The sequence below is a fragment of the Myxine glutinosa genome, chromosome 9, assembly GCF_964187855.1.
Source record: "Myxine glutinosa chromosome 9, kmMyxGlut1.1, whole genome shotgun sequence".
NCBI classification, from domain to species: domain Eukaryota; kingdom Metazoa; phylum Chordata; class Myxini; order Myxiniformes; family Myxinidae; genus Myxine; species Myxine glutinosa.
The window spans coordinates 138,191,665-138,208,215 of NC_136269.1; the positions used below are offsets into that span (position 1 = coordinate 138,191,665).

General features: G+C 44.6%; 1 protein-coding gene across 1 annotated transcript in view; it reads left to right on the plus strand.

The window, feature by feature from the left end:
- Window positions 1–16,551, plus strand: part of LOC137414361 (cadherin-13-like) — a 98,622-nt gene that overhangs the window by 34,081 nt on the left and 47,990 nt on the right. The window contains exons 2-3 of the mRNA XM_068099872.2: window positions 343–451; window positions 10,700–10,905. Of these exons, the coding sequence (XP_067955973.2) occupies window positions 343–451; window positions 10,700–10,905 (315 nt within the window). The remainder of the gene's footprint in view (window positions 1–342; window positions 452–10,699; window positions 10,906–16,551) is intronic.

Consider the following 16,551-nt stretch of genomic DNA (forward strand, 5'->3'; position numbering starts at 1 on the left):
ATCTCAAAAGGTTGTGGATGGATTTGGACGAAACTTGGTGGACCGGTTGGGTGTCTGACAAGGAAGAATCGATTAAATTTTGGTGAAGATCCAGCTTTTATAATTTTAAAAGTGATTCTTCACCATTGATTCTATTTGAGACAGTTTTGAGATTTTCTTTTAAAACATAAAGATTCTGATTTTCTAACTCGACAACTACTCGGTCATTATTACTCAAGCTCCCATTGCCTTGTTATTTTCACACTGACTGGGTTCTTGGCGTGACGTCACATCGTCATGTGAGGTTTACATCTGAGCTAACCAGGGGCGTTGTTTGTGCCATGCACCTTTCCCTTGTGCCAGCGTGCGTGGCAGGTGGGTGCCACCCCGGAGTGTCAGGAAGGGTTTGGCGAGATCTCAAGACCCATCCAGATCCTGGGACCTGTAAATGAGGGACAAAGACTACTGACAGGTGCATTAATTTTTGTCGTCTCCTTCTTTAATACATTCTCCCATTATGTGTATCACCGCCATGTTTACCACCTTTGAACTTCCCTTCCCATCCTTTACCCACTCACTCCCTGATGCCATCTCTTGCACTCCTTGGACTCCTATAATTTTAACCCTTTAAAGACACAATTATTGATATTTTAACCCTTGAAGTTAAAAGTGTTTACCGCAGTGGTGAGTTGCAGAACTGGTGTTGATTCTGTACCAGTTGAGAGGCCACTTAATGATTATATCATATAGTGATGACTAAAGATTCAAGAATCGATGAGTGATGGGATTATAGCATCGACAACCTTCCCACGCCAATATTGGTCACTCATTTGGGAAAGTTGTGCCATCTTCCTGGACCTGGGTGTTGATGAGTGATGGGATTATAGCATCGATAACCTTCCCACGCCAATATTGGTCACTCATTTGGGAAAGTTGTGCCATCTTCCTGGACCTGGGTGTTGATGAGTGATGGGATTATAGCATCGATAACCTTCCCACGCCAATATTGGTCACTCATTTGGGAAAGTTGTGCCATCTTCCTGGACCTGGGTGTTGATGAGTGATGGGATTATAGCATCGACAACCTTCCCACGCCAATATTGGTCACTCATTTGAGAAAGTTGTGCCATCTTCCTGGACCTGGGTGTTGATGAGTGATGGGATTATAGCATCGACAACCTTCCCACGCCAATATTGGTCACTCATTTGGGAAAGTTGTGCCATCTTCCTGGACCTGGGTGTTGATGAGTGATGGGATTATAGCATCGATAACCTTCCCACGCCAATATTGGTCACTCATTTGGGAAAGTTGTGCCATCTTCCTGGACCTGGGTGTTGATGAGTGATGGGATTATAGCATCGATAACCTTCCCACGCCAATATTGGTCACTCATTTGGGAAAGTTGTGCCATCTTCCTGGACCTGGGTGTTGGGTCCTCCGCCTGTTGCATGGATTTTCAAAATGGCCGTTGCAAGTCTCTGGGGAGGTTAGCTCGTAGATCGTCACCCTGGAATCTCTGATCTGATTCTGATGTACCATACTCTGTTGCAGAGTGCTGGTGCTGCCGAAGCAGCTTGTTAGCAAGGGTTATACTAGGTGGTTTGCCATTGCCTTTCCAGCAGTAGTTAGAAGAGAAATTTGTAATTTGTTCATGCTCCTGGCGATAGCTCGCCTTCTCTTCATAAAGATCTTTAACATCCACCAATGAATGCTGGTTGCCAGGACGCCCAGTTTGACGTCCATCGGAGGGACGACACACACATTGATGGATCACCCGGCCTGCGAAACACAGGGATGACCGTTTATAGCTGGGTCGGGATTCTAACCCAGACTAGATAGCTCAGAGACGGATAGTCGAGGCCATCCTGCCAGCCCCACCAGGGAATAATCACTTCTTTATTTGCCTTCGTATTTTTAAATCAGAAAGCTCGTCCGAGCATGAGCAGAGGCCATTTTTAAAGAGGTGGCATGGATGAGGGAGAGTGGAGAGAGTGGATGAAAAAACAACAACATTTGTCTGCTGTATGTGCTTGTACAACAATATAAATGAAACGAGATGGACATATCCAGAGGGTTTAAAAATGGCGATTCGACTTGGACATTAAAGTATCGATAATCATGGATAATGGATCTGAAGGGGAATTGAAGGGAATTTTTTGCGTTATGGACAGTGATGGAAAGCACGTTCGGGAATCGCAGTGGAATGAGTCAGCTGGAATGAAATTAGAAGGAAATTTAATAAATTCTTGTGTCCAAGGTCAGCGCGCTCTCAAGGTTAGCATGAGGATGGGATTGTGGATCGTGTTTGGAAACAGAAGTCAAATATTGAGCAATGATTGTCATTATGACGCCAATTCGGCATCCTTGAAGGCAATAACTCTCAATATCTGTGAATTGATGTTCATCAACATTTATCGGATGTTCAGTAGATATACTGTCCGAGTAATAGGCGTCGACAACCATCGGTGGCCATATTGTGGAACGTCCGCCGAAAATCCTTGTGCAAACGAGATGAAAAAGGACTCTATCAATTCAAAGTTCAGGATAATATTTTAGTTCTCGATATATTTTATTTTTTTGCGGATGGGGAATATGCTGCGGATGGGGGAAGAGATAATGGAAATGAGAGTGGATATTTTTTCATTTTTTTTTCATTTCACTCTTTTTTTTTCATTTCACTTTTTTTCATTTTTCATTTTTTTTTCATTTCACTCTTTTTTTCTTTTTTTCATCCAAACAAAAGTCTGTTTTCTGAAGGCATGGGTTGCAGGGTGTGTCCGTATCAGGAATAAACGGCCTCAACATCGCTTTGCTCGGCCTGGGCGGAGTAAATATTGATAAGGACTAATGCGTCCACTCTTCTCTGTTGTCACACCCTCCTCTTCCCTCACACTTTTGTATAGTGCTCGATGTTCTCGTAAAGTAGTCATAGTAAATAATTTTGTAAGTGAGCCCAAGTTGATTGGATCAGGTGATGATACCGAATCAGGAGATGCAGAAATGACCTAAACATGATGGAGGTTGACATTCAGGGGCGCTTGGTGCAGGTGCTTGGTCGTGATGCCAGGATCCGTGTGCCCAGCGTTTCCAAGCGATGCAACATATGCCACAAATATAAAAACACCTCATTCTGTGGTGTCTTTCTCATCAACACACAAATCTTTGTCATCAACGTCCTCTCAAAGCCAGCGGCTTCTAATTTTCTTACTCCAGTCTGACCGTGTGAATAGCTTCAGTGAATTTACAAACTATCTGGGATGATTTACAAAATGGATTCCCACAGATAGAGTAAATAATATAATACTGTACTACCACCAGTGGTCGTCATTGCAGACGGTCTATGGTGGGCTCCTCGTAGCGGGTGCTCGAGCCTGCTGGCTGGTCCAGTTGGAGAACTACTTGATATTAGGCCACCTGGGTGGAGGTGATTTTCATTTATTTATTTATTTCACCCAGTTGCTAATGCTCATGAAAAGAACATAACTTCGGAAATGCATGGACAATAACAAGGATACTGCACACAATGGGGAAAACACATTTTGTGGAATTGAAACCTAGGAACCCAGCACCATCTATGAATGTCTGGAAATCCATGGAAAACTGTACATTGGCTTGACAAACTGGACTCGGCACAGGCGTGCCTAATGCATTGAGCTGTCTTTGTGGCCCCTGTGGCCCCCTCTACCCCCACAACCTGGCCACGCAAAGTGCTTTTCAGCTCAGCTATCCTAATGGCTTTGCGGTTGGGTTCATGGCACCTCGTATATCCAGCTAGAGTGGTTAGCTCCATGAGTTCTATTCATCCGATGCATCTTCTTGGTTTTCTTCTCTTGTGTGATCTTGTTTTTTGTGCAAGTGTTTTTATTCTGCTGTATATTTATCTGGGATTTCATTGCTTAGGCTTGGCCAGTACAACGGGCTGGTAGAAGGCTAGAGGTGCGCACACTCGCTTCCGAGCTGTGTGACCTGGGTTCGAATCCCGACCAAGCTATAAACTGTCGTCCTGTTGTTTAATGCAAGGTATCGATGTGTGCGTCTTTCTGATGGACATTAATGCAGAGGACCCCATCTACCAACATTGGGCGTTGGTGGACGTTGTAGATCGTAAAGAGTAGGCATGTTATGGCCTGCACCCTGAACAAATTACAAATTCCTGCCTAAATAATCTCCAGTCAAAGACTGGCCTGACCAGACATTTTGTGAAAGACTTGCAATGAAAAGGTTCTCTGGCCGACCTCACAGGAAGGTGGCATTAACTGGTGCCTTTGATGTTGTAATAGTAGTAGTAGTAAGGAGTAGAAGTAGCGGCAGCAGCTCAGCTTGGCTGCTAGAACATAGTCTCTGTCTTGGCAAAGTGTACAAGTTATCTTCATGAACAGAATTCCAGGCCAGTAATCTATTGTAAAAGCAGGAAGATCTTCGACTTCAACGTCCGCCTCTCTAAATGCCAATTTGCGACTCAAAAGACAGGTGTCCACATTCTGAAGTTCATCTTGCCTATAATCACTGTAACGCGGCCTTCATTACCAGCTGATGCATTAGCAATGGAGGACCTAATTATTGGTCGTTTTGCACAGGAAGCTGTGCTAGACATGCAATGGGGGCATATCATGCTTCTGCAAGTGGAAGAACAACAAAAGGCACTTTCATTATTTCAAGCATGGTCAAACATGAGGAAGGCCTTATGTGGCCAATTTCCCAATGCCAGAAATATTTGTTAAAACATTGATGAAGCAGCTGATGTGTTGTCCATTTGTCATGAAAACTCTCATTATCTGTTCGGACCGTGAGGAAGTGCCCTATGTAATACACGGACAGTATTTGTTCACTAAAAGACTCTTCTAAATATCCACTCATGGGGAAAAAACTGTTATGGGACTGGGGTTCGACTGGGTTTACCACGAGGGGCAATCCCTTGAACCCCTCCTGCCCTCCAGCCCTACCTGGCCGACGTGCCACAGATAACTCCTTGGCCCGTCGGGCTGGAACCAACCACTAATGTCAATCAGATGGCGAAATCTCCCAGGGCCTCCCGTCTGACACCGTTTACCTGGGGGTCGACGTAGCCCAACTAACTGAGGATCGCACCCTCAGCGTTCACCCGTCTTCCACGACTGCTATTACCACTACGGCCGAGCGAACCATAAGTGAATGCTGGCTAACCACTCCTGAAGCGACACAGTGGGACAGAGCTCCCAGCTATCCACTACACACACCATGTCGGATCAATGAAAGAAAGGACGAGACCGAAGCAGCTGGAAAATGCACAATTACTATTTATTACAAAGCATTTGTGAAAATCACATTATTTACAACTCTTTATCCACCAAAAAAAATCAAAGGCAAAAGGCAGGTATTTATAGCAAAACAAACCAAGTAAAAATGTACAAAAGAGCACTTATTCTCAGTGAGTATTCTTATACAATCTTACCGACACACACACAAGACATTGTACCATCACTCATTCCGTGAAGAAGAAGAAGAAGAAGAAGAAGAAGAAGAAGAAGATAGGAAAGAATAAAAGAGCAAAAGAAGCAGTTTGTAGTATGGGAACGACGACTCCAGTCTCACTTCATCCAGACAGGGGGCTGCATCAGGAAAATAATATAGGTGGGAAGAGGGAGTTGCAATGAGGATAGCGATGGAGGATTAATGTAGGAGTGGCCTCACGGTGCTCTCACCTCATTCCGAACCCAGCACAGCTCATCCTGACAGGTAACCTTTGAGTAGGTACTACTGCACTTGTACCGAGGCCTCCACACAACGCCAAGGTTGTTTCTGAGGTACTCCACAGCAGCTCACCACAGCTCACCGTAGCCACACTCCACCACTACAGCCGCTCAGCACAGCTCTCCATCCCACACCACAGCTCACCACCGCTCACCAAAGCTCACCATTTTGCACCACAGCTCACCACCGCACACCACAGCTCACCACCGCACAGAATCACACCGTGTTCTGCTGTGATTGGTGTGAATTGTGAATTCGGATGCTGGTATGCGTTTGGAGTAGGTTGATAATGAAAGAGTAAAGAGCCGAACAATCAAAGGGTTGGAGGCCACAAAGAGGTAGGAATTAACTGATTATGATTTGTTGGAACTAACTGAATGGGAATTGAAAGAAAGAGATAGTTGGAAATGGGGAGACACCACACCGGGAATACATAGACGAATTAACCACAATGCACGTTCCCATTCCAGAACGAACCCTTTTTTCTTTTTTTGGGGATACAAGATCGAGGCTCGTGTAAGAGCTAAAATGGGCAAAGGACAAAGATGGGCAAAGGACAAAGATGGGCAAAGGGTAAATGGTCGAAGGGCAATGATGGGATGGACAATGGGCAATGGTCTAACGACCCTTACCTGGACTAAGAAATAACTATCTCGGGATTCTTATAGTGTATATGGATGTCCTCTCCCCCACTATATATATATAGTTACGTTTATGGGGGAGAATTTAATACTGTCTGGGGCATATATATGTTTGTGGAATAAGTTAAACATAATAACCCATAATATCAAAGTGGAATTTTTAATTTTCATATTTTTACAAGTAAAAAAAAAAAAAGCTGAAATGTCTTCAGTCAAGTATTCAACCCCTTTGTGATGACAATCCAAATTGAGCTCAGGTGCATCCAATCTCCTTTGATCATCCTTGAGATGTCTCTATAACTTGATTGGAGTCCACCTGTGGCCAATTAAAATGAATGGACATGATTTAGAAAGAAACACTCCTTTCTATATGAGGTCCCACAGTTGACAGCGCATGCCAGAGCAGAAACTCTACCATGGAGTCCAAGGAACTGTCCGTAGAACTCCGAGATAGAATTGTGAGGTGGCATAGATCTGGGGAAGGGTATAAAACAATTTCTAGAATGTTGAAAGTTCCGAGCACAGTGTGTGCCATCATTAGGAAATGGAAAGAATATGGAACCACACAGGCACTTCCTAGAGCTGGCTGTCTGACCAAACTGGGCAACCGAGAAAGAAGGACCTTGGTCAAGGAGGTAACCGAGAACCCAATGACCACTCTGACAGAACTACAGAGTTCCTTGTCTGAGATGCAAGAACCTGCCAGAATGACAACAGCTCTGTAGCACTTCACAAAATTTGGGCTTTATGGGAGAGTGACCATACGGAAGCCACTCCTGAGAAAAAGACACATGACAGCGCACCTGGAGTTTGAAAAAAGCACGTGAAAGACACTGAGAGCTTGAGGTAAAAGAGTCCATGGTCTAATGAGACAAAAACTGAAAACTCTTTGGCCTGAATGCAAAGCGCTACGTCTGGCGGAAACTGAGCATAGCTCATCACCCATCTAACACCATCCTTACTGTGAAGAATGGTAGTGGTAGCATCATGTTCTGGAGATGTTTTTCAGCGGCAGGGACTGGGAGACTTATAAAGATAAAGGGAACAATGAATGGAGCCAAATACAGGCAAATAATTGAGGAGAACCTGCCTCTGTGTCCTTTCCTCCTGACAAGGTGGAAAAGTTTCTGTCAACCCTCGACTGATTCTGCAACTGGACCTGACGGCATCAGCCCATGGGTCCTAAAATCCTGTTCTTCCGCTCTTTCACTCCCTCTCTCTGTTCTCTTCACCCACTCTTTTGCTCAAGGTCATCTACCATCTGCTTGGAAATCAGCCAACATCACCGCTTTGCACAAAAAAGGTGCAAAAGCAGATCCTAGCAACTACAGACCAATCAGCCTTCTCCCAATTATCAGCAAAGTCATGGAATCCATCATTGCTTCAGATATGAAATCTTTCCTCTTCTCCAATGGCTTGATCTCTGATCATCAATTTGGTTTTGAGACCTGGTCACTCTACTCTGGACATGCTGCTTCTGCTTTCTCAACAATGGATGGAGGTCCTCAATGCCAAACAGGAAATTAGAGCTGTCTCCCTTGACATATCACGTGTCTTCGATACTGTCTGGCACCCCGCTCTGCTCACCAAACTCTCCTCCTTTGGTATCCATGGAAATCTCCACGCATGGCTGGCGGACTTCCTCTCTAGTTGTAGTCTACGTGTGGCCCTGAATGGGTTTCTCTCATCTCCTCTTCCTGTTCAGGCTGGAGTTCCCCAAGGCAGTGTTCTGGGCCCTGTGCTTTTTCTGGTCTTCATCAATGATCTCTCTGACTCTCTTGAAAATCCTCTCTATCTCTTTGCTGATGACTCTACTCTCTGTCGCTCCATTCCTCATCCTTCAGATCGGCAGTCTGCAGCCTCCTCACTCTCTGCAGACCTGGACAAAATCACAGACTGGGCAAACAAGTGGACCATGTCTTTCAATCCTGACAAATCTCACACTCTTACGATGTCTCTCCGAAAAGACCGACTGGACAACCCTCCCATCCACTTTCTGCATAATCCTCTCCAAGAAGTTCTGTCACTCAAGCTTTTGGGTCTCACTATCTGCCATGATCTTTCCTGGGAAAACCACATTTCAAATCTGGCCTCCAAAGCCAGTCGCCGACTGGGCATCCTCCGTAGTGCGAAGTCCTTCCTTGGCACACCTGAGCTCCTCACCACGTACAAGGCTTTCATCCGCAGCTCAATGGAATACTCCCCTCTGGGCTGGTGCTCCTGCCTCACACCTAGCTCGTCTTCACGCTGTTGAAACCAAAGCGTTCAGAATCATTGGAATCTCCCGCGATGAAGCTAACTCCAAGGGCCTTTCACTCACTCACCACAGGCAGGTGGGTGGTCTTTCCGTCTTCTACCGACTCCTCTCTGGCCTTGCCCCCCCCCCAGCTCTCTTTGGGCTCTGTCCCCCAAATATTCCAACAGGTTGCACAAGATCTGCCTGCAACCCTCTTATGGTTAAACTGCCAAAATCAAGACTCTCTGCTCACCTTCACTCCTTCATTCCTCTTTTCTCCCGCCTCTGGAACAAACTCCCTCACTCTCTTCAATCCCACTCCACCCTCCAGGTCTTTAAAACAGCTGTTCACCACCATCTCTTATCTTCCCCCATCCAAAACCTTGATCTTCTCTACCCCCGCTAATTTCACCCCAAATCCACTTTTTTGAAATACCAACTTCTGTCCTGGAAGTCCTTGGTGTCCTTGTGTTTTATACTTCTCCCACCCCCCCCCCCTTCCCACGCCTCCTCCCCCCAAGCCCTCTCCCTCCCACACATCTCTCTGCTCTCAAATGTTATGTTTGTGTGCTTCCCCTTCTCTCGCCATCTTGTCTTCCGCTCCCTAGTTTTATATATTTTGTTTGTCTGGTTGATTTGTTTGTGAAATAAATGTTAGCTCTTTCACGAGCCTCGATTCAGTATCCAAAAAAAAGAAAAAGAAAAAAAAAAGAACCTGTTTCAGAGTGCAAAATACAAACTGTGGCAAAGATTTATGTTCCAACAGGACAATGACCCCAAGCATACAGCCAAAGCAACACTGGAATGGTTTCAGAACAAGAACGTGAAAGTCCTTGAGTGGCCTAGTCAAAGCCGAAACTCCCAAAATCCAGATGTACAAAGCTAATGCAGACATACCCAAGAAGACTCAAAGCTGTAATCGCTGCCAAAGGCACTTTTATGAAGTATTTACTCAGGGGGTTGAATACTTATGTAAATTAGATAGGCATTTAATTTTCAGTGAGTTTGTAAAAAAATTCTAAAAGCATTTTTTCACTTTGTCATTAATGGGGTATTGTGTGTTGATCGATGACAAAAAAATCTCAATTTAACCTATTTTAAATTCAGGTTTTAAGACGACAAAATGTGAAAAAAGTCAAGGTGTGTGAATACCTTCTGAAGGTACTGCATGTGCCCCCAACAGTTCCTTCCGCTGTGTACTGATTAAGTGTCACTGCAGCTGTCTAGCAAACTTTGAACAAAAAATTATAATATGCATTTTGAATGTAAATATAATGTTGGGCACATGGTAGGAAGCATTCAAATGTAATGAATAATTGTTTACCTTAAAAGTGGATTGTATACATTACATTCCGCATTTAAATAAAGAAATAAAGACGTAGTTTGCCTATCACTTTGTGCAATGAGGGACCAACGTCGAAGCCAAGGACCTCAGTCACCCCTCAGTCCATGCCCAACTCTCTGAGGTTAAAGAGCAATGGTAATTTCTGATTTTATTCCACACTATCCTGGAAAAGATGCTGCAGCTATGATACTCACCACCATTTATTAAAACTCACCACCTTCTTGTCCGAGTGTTGTGCTGTGTAATCCATCTAGCCCATAATATTGTGTTACTGATTGACCTGATGCCGGCCCTCACTTTATTGATCTCGCTTTTTGATGGATTGGGGGTGGGAGGTTCACCATGAGCAGCTGCGCTCTAATGGTTTTAGTCTGACTGACCCAACCCAGTTTCGGCCTTAAGTGGCACGAAGCATGGATCTTCGGACTGAAAACCAGGTGTGATGTGACGGCTCGCTCATCATTGTCGATCCGCATGAGTTTCAGATCCACTTTGAGTATCATTTTTATCGACTACCATTTTAGTGCTCAACACTTAAGGTAAGTAAGAATTATTTGGTGAGAAATTCAAGAACTCTTTGGTGAGCATTCACCATCTGACCAATTTTAAGCTTCGATTATGAGGACGTTTGTTGGTGCTTTGCCTAAGTCACGAATTCCTGCCTCGCAGTTTGTGATTTCGCTTATTCTTGGTCATCGTAAATATTTTGAACACCATCACCGTTCTATTGTAGCCTGTGTGTTCTCTTATTTCTTCTTGTGATACAGTTCCGTTTGATGCATGTGGGCAACATACCGTTCTGGACACCGTTGGTCCAGGGTGCAAGATTCGGCCTAATGGTGATGTTTTTGCCACGACACTGGTTGCTCCTGGTTCTTCGATGCGCTGCGTGGTAATGATGACCACTGAGTTAGGCCAGAATACTGTTGAGCTGTCATTCATCGTGCTGCCAAGACCATCTGTGGCTGCCCAGGTAAGTTTGACGGGAAGTAGAAAAGGCTCGATTTTCTTGTAATGTACCCATCACAATACACCCATCCTGAAACAATTGCTCACCAATATCCCAAAATAATTACGCGCCACTGTTCCAAAGTGATCGCACGCCACTGTACCAAAGCGAACATGCGCCGCCGTCCCGAAGCAACTGTGCGCCACCATCCTGAAGTGATCATGCGCCCCTGCACCAAAGCGATGGCGTGCCACCATCCCAAAGCGATTGTGTGCCACCGTCCCGAAGCGATTGCGTGCCACCATCCGGAAACGATTGTGTGCCACCATCCGGAAACGATTGTGTGCCACCGTCCGGAAGCGATTGTGTGCCACCGTCCCAATACGATTGCGTGCCACCGTCCCGAAGCGATTGCGTGCTACCGTCCCAAAGCGATTGCGTGCCACTGTCCCGAAGCGATTGTGTGCCACTGCCCGAAGCAATTGTGTGCCGCCATCCCGAAGAGATTGTGTGCCACCGTCCCGAAGCGATTGTGTGCTACCGTCCCGAAGCGATTGTGCGCCACCGTCCCGAAGCGATTGTGTGCCACCGTCCCGAAGCAATTGTGTGCCACCGTGCCGAAGCGATTGTGTGCCACCGTCCCGAAGTGATTGTGCGCCACCTTCCCGAAGCGATTGTGTGCCACCGTCCCGAAGCGATTGCGCGCCACCGTCCAGAAGCAATTGCGTGCCACCGTCCCGAAGCGATTGTGTGCCACCGTGCCGAAGCGATTGTGTGCCACCGTCCCGAAGCGATAACATTATCCTCAATAGTACATCACTATCATGTAATGGGCACTCGTCAAAACATTTAAGATCTTTTGATGCATTCACAACACGAACAACAGTAGCACACAAATATGAGGCTTTAGCACACAAATATGAGGCTTTGGCACACACAAATATGAGGCTTTGGCACACACAAATATGAGGCTTTAGCACACAAATATGAGGCTTTGGCACACACAAATATGAGGCTTTGGCACACACAAATATGAGGCTTTAGCACACAAATATAAGGCTTTAGCACACAAATATTTGAGGATTTAGCACACAAATATGAGGCAGCGGTTTTAGCACACAAATATGAGGATTTAGCACACACAAATATGAGGCTTGAGCACACACAAATACGAGGCTTTAGCACACAAATATGAGGCTTTGGCACAAACAAATATGAGGCTTTAGCACACAAATATGAGGCAGCGGCTTTAGCACACACAAGTATAAGGCTTTAGCACACACAAATATGAGGATTTAGCACACAAATATGAGGCTTTGGCACACAAATATGAGGCTTTAGCACACAAATATGAGGCTTTGGCACACACAAATATGAGGCTTTAGCACACATATATGAGGCTTTAGCACACAAATATGAGGCTTTAGCACACACAAATATGAGGCTTTAGCACACAAATATGAGGCTTTGGCACACAAATATGAGGCTTTAGCACACAAATATGAGGATTTAGCACGTAAATATGAGGCTTTAGCACACACAAATGAGGCTTTAGCACACAAATATGAGGCAGCGGCTTTAGCACACACAAGTATGAGGCTTTAGCACACACAAATATGAGGCTTTAGCACACAAATATGAGGATTTGGCACACAAATATGAGGCTTTGGCACACATATATGAGGCTTTAGCACACAAATATGAGGCTTTGGCACACACAAATATGAGGCTTCAGCACACAAATATGAGGCTTTAGCAGACAAAAATATGAGGCTTTAGCACACAAATACGAGGCTTTGGCACACACAAATATGAGGCTTTGGCACACAAATATGAGGCAGCGGCTTTAACGCACACAAATATGAGGCTTTAGCACACAAATATGAGGCTTTAGCACACAAATATGAGGCTTTAGCACACATATATGAGGCTTTAGCACACAAATATGAGGCTTTGGCACACACAAATATGAGGTTTTGGCACACAAATATGAGGCTTTAGCAGACAAAAATATGAGGATTTAGCACACAAATATGAGGCTTTGGCACACACAAATATGAGGCTTTGGCACACACAAATATGAGGCTTTGGCACACACAAATATGAGGCTTTGGCACACAAATATGAGGCAGCGGCTTTAACGCACACAAATATGAGGCAGCGGCTTTAGCACACAAATATGAGGCAGCGGCTTTAGCGCACACAAATATGAAGCAGTGGCTTTTGCACACAAATATGAGACTTTAGCACACAAATATGAGGCTTTAGCACACAGATATGAGGCTTCAGCACACACAAATATGAGGCTTTGGCACACAAATATGAGGCAGCGGCTTGAGCACACAAATATGAGGCAGCGGCTTTAGCACACAAATATTAGGATTTAGCACAGAAATATGAGGATTAGGCACACAAATATGAGGCTTTGGCACACAAATATGAGGCTTTAGCACACATATATGAGGCTTTAGCACACATATATGAGGCTTTGGCACACAAATATGACTTTGGCACACACAAATATGAGGCTTTAGCACACAAATATGAGGCTTTAGCAGACAAAAATATGAGGCTTTAGCATGCAAATATGAGGCTTTGGCACACACAAATATGAGGCTTTAGCACACACAAATATGAGGCTTCAGCACACAAATATGAGGCTTTAGCACACAAATATGAGGCTTTATGAGGCTTTGGCACACACAAATATGAGGCTTTAGCACAAAAATATGAGGCGTTGGCACACACAAATATATAGCTTTAGCACACACAAATTTGAGGCTTTAGCACACACAAATATGAGGCTTTAGCGCACAAATATGAGGCTTTCGCACAAAAATATGAGGCTTTAGAACACACACAAATATGAGGCTCTATCACACACACAAATATGAGGCTTTGGCACACACACAAATATGAGGCTTTGGCACACACACAAATATGAGGCTTTGGCACACACAAATATGAGGCTTTGGCACACACACAAATATGAGGCTTTATGAGGCTTTGGCACACACAAATATGAGGCTTTAGCACAAAAATATGAGGCTTTGGCACACACAAATATATAGCTTTAGCACACACAAATATGAGGCTTTGGCACACACACAAATATGAGGCTTTAGCACACAAATATGAGGCTTTAGCACACACCAATAGGCTTTGGCACACACACAAATATGAGGCTCTATCACACACACAAATATGAGGCTTTGGCACACACACAAATATGAGGCTTTGGCACACACACAAATATGAGGCTTTGGCACACAAATATGAGGCTTTAGCACACACAAATATGAGGCTTTAGCACACACAAATATTTGAGGATTTAGCACACAAATATGAGGCAGCGGTTTTAGCACACATATATGAGGCTTGAGCACACACAAATACGAGGCTTTAGCACACAAATATGAGGCTTTGGCACAAACAAATATGAGGCTTTAGCACACAAATATGAGGCAGCGGCTTTAGCACACACAAGTATGAGGCTCGATCACACACACAAATATGAGGCTTTGGCACACAAATATGAGGCTTTAGCACACACAAATATGAGGCTTTGGCACACAAATATGAGGCTTTAGCACACACAATATGAGGCTTTAGCACACACAAATATGAGGCTTAAGCACACACAAATATGAGGCTTTAGCACACAAATATGAGGCTTTAGCACACACAAATATGAGGCTTTAGCACACACAAATATGAGGCTTTAGCACACACCAATATGAGGCTTTAGCACACACAAATATGAGGCTTTGGCACACAAATATGAGGCTTTAGCACACACAAATATGAGGCTTTAGCACACACAAATATGAGGCTTTAGCACACACAAATATGAGGCTTTAGCACACACCAAAATGAGGCTTTGGCACACACACAAATATGAGGCTTTGGCACACACACAAATATGAGGCTTTGGCACACACACAAATATGAGGCTTTGGCACACACACAAATATGAGGCTTTAGCACACACAAATATGAGGCTTTAGCACACACCAATATGAGGCTTTGGCACACACACAAATATGAGGCTTTGGCACACACACAAATATGAGGCTTTGGCACACACACAAATATGAGGCTTTGGCACACAAATATGAGGCTTTAGCACACACAAATATGAGGCTTTAGCACACACCAATATGAGGCTTTGGCGCACACACAAATATGAGGCTCTATCACACACACAAATATGAGGCTTTGGCACTTGTGTACTGTCTTGTGTTACACGTAGCTGTTGTTAAGTGCTGCCTTTAACATTCGAAGCGTGTGTACTGCCTTGTGCACTGACTTGTGCACTGACCTGTGTACTGACTTGTGTACTGACTTGTGTACTGACTTGTGTACTGCCTTGTGTACTGCCTTGTGTACTGCCTTGTGTACTGACTTGTGCACTGACCTGTGTACTGACTTGTGCACTGTCTTGTGTACTGCCTTGTGTACTGCCTTGTGTACTGCCTTGTGTATTGCCTTGTGTACTACCTTGTGTACTGACTTGTGCACTGACTTGTGTACTGCCTTGTGCACTGACTTGTGTACTGCCTTGTGTACTGCCTTGTGTACTGACTTGTGTACTGACTTGTGTACTGCCTTGTGTACTGCCTTGTGTACTGACTTGTGTACTGACTTGTGTACTGCCTTGTGTACTGACTTGTGTAATGCCTTGTGTACTGACTTGTGTCCTGACTTGTGCACTGACTTGTGTCCTGACCTGTGTCCTGACCTGTGTACTGCCTTGTGTAATGCCTTGTGTACTGCCTTGTGTACTGACTTGTGTACTGACTTGTGTACTGCCTTGTGTACTGCCTTGTGTACTGACTTGTGCACTGACTTGTGTACTGACTTGTGTACTGCCTTGTGTACTGCCTTGTGTAATGACTTGTGTAATGACTTGTGTACTGACTTGTGTACTGACTTTTGAACTGACTTGTGTACTCACTTGTGTACTGCCTTGTGTCCTGACTTTTGTACTGACTTGTGTACTGACTTGTGTCCTGACTTGTGTACTGACTTGTGTACCGACTTGTGTACCGACTTGTGTACCGACTTGTGTACCGACTTGTGTACCGACTTGTGTACTGCCTTGTGCACTGACCTGTGCACTGACTTGTGCACTGACTTGTGCACTGTCTTGTGTACTGCCTTGTGTACTGCCTTGTGTACTGCCTTGTGTACTGCCTTGTGTATTGCCTTGTGTACTACCTTGTGTACTGACTTGTGCACTGACTTGTGTACTGCCTTGTGTACTGACTTGTGTAATGCCTTGTGTAATGCCTTGTGTAATGCCTTGTGAACTGACTTGTGTATTGACTTGTGTACTGACTTGTGTCCTGACTTGTGCACTGACTTGTGTCCTGACTTGTGTACTGCCTTGTGTAATGCCTTGTGTACTGCCTTGTGTACTGACTTGTGTACTGCCTTGTGTACTGACTTGTGCACTGACTTGTGTACTGACTTGTGTACTGCCTTGTGTAATGCCTTGTGTACTGACTTGTGTACTGACTTGTATACTGCCTTGTGTCCTGACTTTTGTACTGACTTGTGTACTCACTTGTGTACTGCCTTGTGTCCTGACTTTTGTACTGACGTTTGTACTGACTTTTGTACTGACTTGTGTACTGACTTGTGTCCTGACTTGTGTACTGACTTGTG